The sequence below is a fragment of the Panthera pardus genome, unplaced genomic scaffold, assembly GCF_024362965.1.
Source record: "Panthera pardus isolate Hobbes unplaced genomic scaffold, ASM2436296v1 HiC_scaffold_20, whole genome shotgun sequence".
In the NCBI taxonomy this organism is placed as follows: Eukaryota; Metazoa; Chordata; class Mammalia; order Carnivora; family Felidae; genus Panthera; species Panthera pardus.
In genome coordinates this window covers 48,882,093-48,885,858 of record NW_026526766.1, presented here as the reverse complement: position 1 = coordinate 48,885,858, position 3,766 = coordinate 48,882,093, and the positions used below count along the sequence as shown (strand labels likewise).

The following is a 3,766-nucleotide window of genomic DNA, read 5'->3' as shown; positions in this document are numbered from 1 at the left end:
TTTCCTAGGTTTTGTGGCCCGGCCTGAACAAAACAACTAATTATAACCTAGTTTCTATAGAGTTGCAAACAATTTGCAGTGTGGAGTACTGGCTGTTCACAAATTGGGACTAGCCTATATTGTTTTGAGAGATGCCTGTTCCCACTTGAGGTCCTCATGACAGGTGCTCACTCAATTCCGTTCAATGCTTATTGACCTTAGAGGAGGGTTAAAACGCTGTGTTCTAAATGTAGTTACATCTTTTCAACTTGCCCATGTCTGTTTCAGAACTCACCATTTCATTATTATTATTTGTTTTGAGACTGTCGTGCAAGGAGGAAGGTAACCACTGGTGGTTGCGTTGGATTGCAGGGCGAGGCCGGCTGGTTCCTGCAGTGCCCAGGCCTGCACGGAAGCGCCCAGCAGAACTCAGCTGAGGCTACACGCTTTTCCCCCCCGCTCTGCCAGAGGGCTGAGCAGCAAAGCGCTCCCCGGGGGCATTGTGTGTGAGCTGGCCGCGGATCGCAGGCCCAGGGGGCAGCTCCACCGCAGGAGACAAGACACGCCTCAGGCCGGGCAAATTCCCGGCCCCCTCTGGCCCCAAGCCAGCAGCCGCCGCCCGCCACCTCCTCTCCCAACTCCGCTGTGGCCCCGGCCGCCCCGCCGGGCCCCGAACTCGCCCGCGCCGCGGCGCCGGCCCCTCGGCCCCCGGCGCAGGCGGCGCGGCTGGGACAGGACCGATGTGGCGCATGCGTGGTGGCGCCACCAGGCGCGGGAGCTGCGGCGGCGGGGACGGCAGCGGGGACAGCCACGGGCAGGGCCGCCCGGGCCCGGCTCGTGGGGGTAGCGGCATCGGAGGCGGCGTGGGCTGGCGAGGCCGTGCGGGCGGCGCCCGACAGCAGCTGGAGGAGCGGTTCGCAGACCTGGCGGCGAGCCACCTGGAGGCCATCCGCGCGCGGGACGAGCGGGACCGGCAGAACGCGCGGCTGCGCGAGGAGAACGCCCGGCTGCGGCTTGAAAACAGGCGGCTGAAGCGCGAGAACCGCAGCCTCTTCCGTCAGGCCTTGCGGCTTCCCGGCGAGGGCGGCGACGGGGCGGCCGCGGAGGCGGCCGGGGCCACCCCGGGCCCGGAGGAGGCCGGCACGAACCGGAGGGCGAGAGGCGACGGCCTCGAGGACGAGCCTGGCAGCCCCAGGGCCCTGAGAGCCCGGCTCGAGAAGCTGGAGGCCATGTACCGCCGGGCCCTGCTGCAGCTGCACCTCGAGCAGCGGGGGCCGCGCCCGCGTGGCGACAAGGACGAGCCGCCTTTGCGCGCACTGGAGTCGGGCCTGCGAGCCCCGGACCCGGATCCCCCAGAGCCCTGGCTGTAGCCGGAGGCCGCGGCCGGCGAGAGGCGGAGCCTCGCGCGGCCCCTCCTTCTTCGCCCGCGGCTCCCCCGCCTAGCAACGCCCGGGGCCCTGCGCCGCGGGACTGGACCGCTGAGCCCGCTGCCTGCAGCCTGCCGCCCCACGCTGCCCAGTTGGACTTGGCGTCCATCCGCCAAGGTTGAGAGGGTGCGCGGCCCCCTGGAGCCTCCCCAACCCTGCAGAACACCTGCTTCCCGCGCCTGGTGGTTTCCACGGGTTGAGGCCTAGAAACGGAGGGGCGGGTTTTACAACAAGAAACGGGTGCCCGTCAACACTTCCCAATGCCTGAACTTTTCAAGGGCTGTGAGGACCTCTTCTTTTTTGGGTTTTTCTCTTTCTTGTTCCCTTTTTTTTTTTTTTTTTTGTTTTCTTTGAGGAATGAATAATGCGTTTAGAGTTGATTGAATTTATTGTTCATATTTAAAGTCCCCTAAAACCTCCAGCCATTATCATTTATGTGGCCAACACTTGCTTTTATAAGTCGGTATTACTTGGATATCCTATAAAGTACCACCTTTTTATTTAAAAAGTGATATTTATTACTTAGGAACTCTATGTCTGCGCCTGCTCTAGTCCTTAAACATCTATTATATACCGATATGTTTACCCCCAGGGAATTTTTAAAGTATATGCCTATAAGTGATCCTTTAAATTGGTAAATAAATCTGGTGCATTAAAATTACCGAGAAACATCCCACAACTATTATTTGAAGTGTTAGATTTTTTACACATGTTTAAGAAACATACATGATCTGTATAAATTTTACGTTTTACTGACTAGTTATTTGTTGTAAGCTATCGTTTTCGCTTTATGTAAGTGATCGTTTCAAATAAAGATTAGATAATCTAATTTTTATTACATTTTAGGCATTAGAGCATAGTCGGTGAACAGCAACTTTGACTTCTTCATTTAATAATTTTAAGAAGTTGTAAGTTATTTGTGTATCAGAAGGCTCCAAAGCGATTTAGTCTCAATTGTGGTTTCATTGGCAAAAAAAAAAAAAAAAAAAAAAAAAAAAAGGCTGATTTTAACAACGAAAGTTCTAATTTCACTTTTTTGCATTTTATTGGGTAGGCACTTTTGCTGACTAAGTAGTGAAGAGGGTACCATTGTACCACAGAAAAATCATAGGTATAATACAGTGTTTAAGTGATGGAAAACATCAGTTGAAGAAAAAAAAAATGGAAAGTTTTTGTTAGAGCTAGAGATTAAGTCATAAGGTAGAGTTGTTTTATTTGTGAGATACCCTAAAAGTTTCAAATATATATGTTGCCAAAAAAGGTACCAAGAAAAGTAGTTTTTTGACTTTTCTATTCCTGGGTTTTGAAGACTTTTTGTGCAGTTTGGTTAAAGGTAGTTGATATTTAGTTGTCAATATTAAAATCTTCCCGTAGAGCCGAAAAATATGAGAAGAATCTTGCTGAGAATAGGTAGGTACATGAAAAGTATCTCGTCACTTTTACTTTATTTTCTAATAGTGAAAGAAAGAAAATAGTTTTAGGGGTCAGGAGTTATTGAAGAATAGGAAAAAAAGCCTATTATCCCTATTGCTACTTAACTGTGACTTTGGGTTTAGATTAGTTAATCTCTCTAAGCCTTAGTTTTCTCATCATTAAAACGAACATAACATCTACCTCAAAATATAAAACATTTATTGAGATGTATATGTAAAATGCCTGCTTCAAAATAAGTGGTCTATCAATGAGAATTATAATCTAAAATGTGAAAGTTGTAAATGCGTATTATACTGACACTTTGCCTTCTGTATTTTGCTCCTATATGATTTTATATTAGCAGAGAAATATATTCTTTCACTGAGTTGACAGTTTTCACTCCTTGTAAATAAATAGGAGATAAAGCCCTATATACTAAGGGAATAATGCGTCAAAACTATTTTCCACTTGTAGCAAAATTAGGAATATTCAAAAACCAAGCAAAATGTTTAGCTTACTTACATAGTTTTTAAGCACCTTTTGTCTTAAAAGCATGTACAATGTAAGTGTGGTGAAAAAAATGTAAAATAATGAGGCACATGTACACAAAAGTGAGGACAACTTTGAGCATAATTCCTGAAAAAATTCTGAAACCAAAATGCCCCAGAAGATGGGTTAAGGCTAATACATATTTCAACTTTGTTGAAATTCTCTGCTGATAACTAATGAAGCATCATGTAACAGTATAAAAGATGTTTTGTGATATCAAAATATGTGCCTACTCAAGAAATGGGTAAAGTTGATTTTAGAAAAGTTTGATCTAGGATCTATTTCAATCTAAAAATAAACTAAAACTTCAGATTATCATACCTTGATGTTTTATTTTCATAATTTGCTGTGCAATGAAGAGGGCTTATAATTTATAGAAATGAGCAACAAAAATGTCA

General features: G+C 47.0%; 1 protein-coding gene across 1 annotated transcript; it reads left to right on the top strand.

Moving 5' to 3' along the window:
* The first annotated feature begins 420 nt into the window (after positions 1 to 420).
* Positions 421 to 1,462, top strand: TUSC1 (tumor suppressor candidate 1). The gene has a single exon (XM_053907997.1). The coding sequence runs from the start codon at positions 720 to 722 to the stop codon at positions 1,347 to 1,349; it is 630 nt and encodes a 209-aa protein (XP_053763972.1). The 5' UTR covers positions 421 to 719; the 3' UTR covers positions 1,350 to 1,462.
* The last annotated feature ends 2,304 nt before the right edge of the window (positions 1,463 to 3,766 follow it).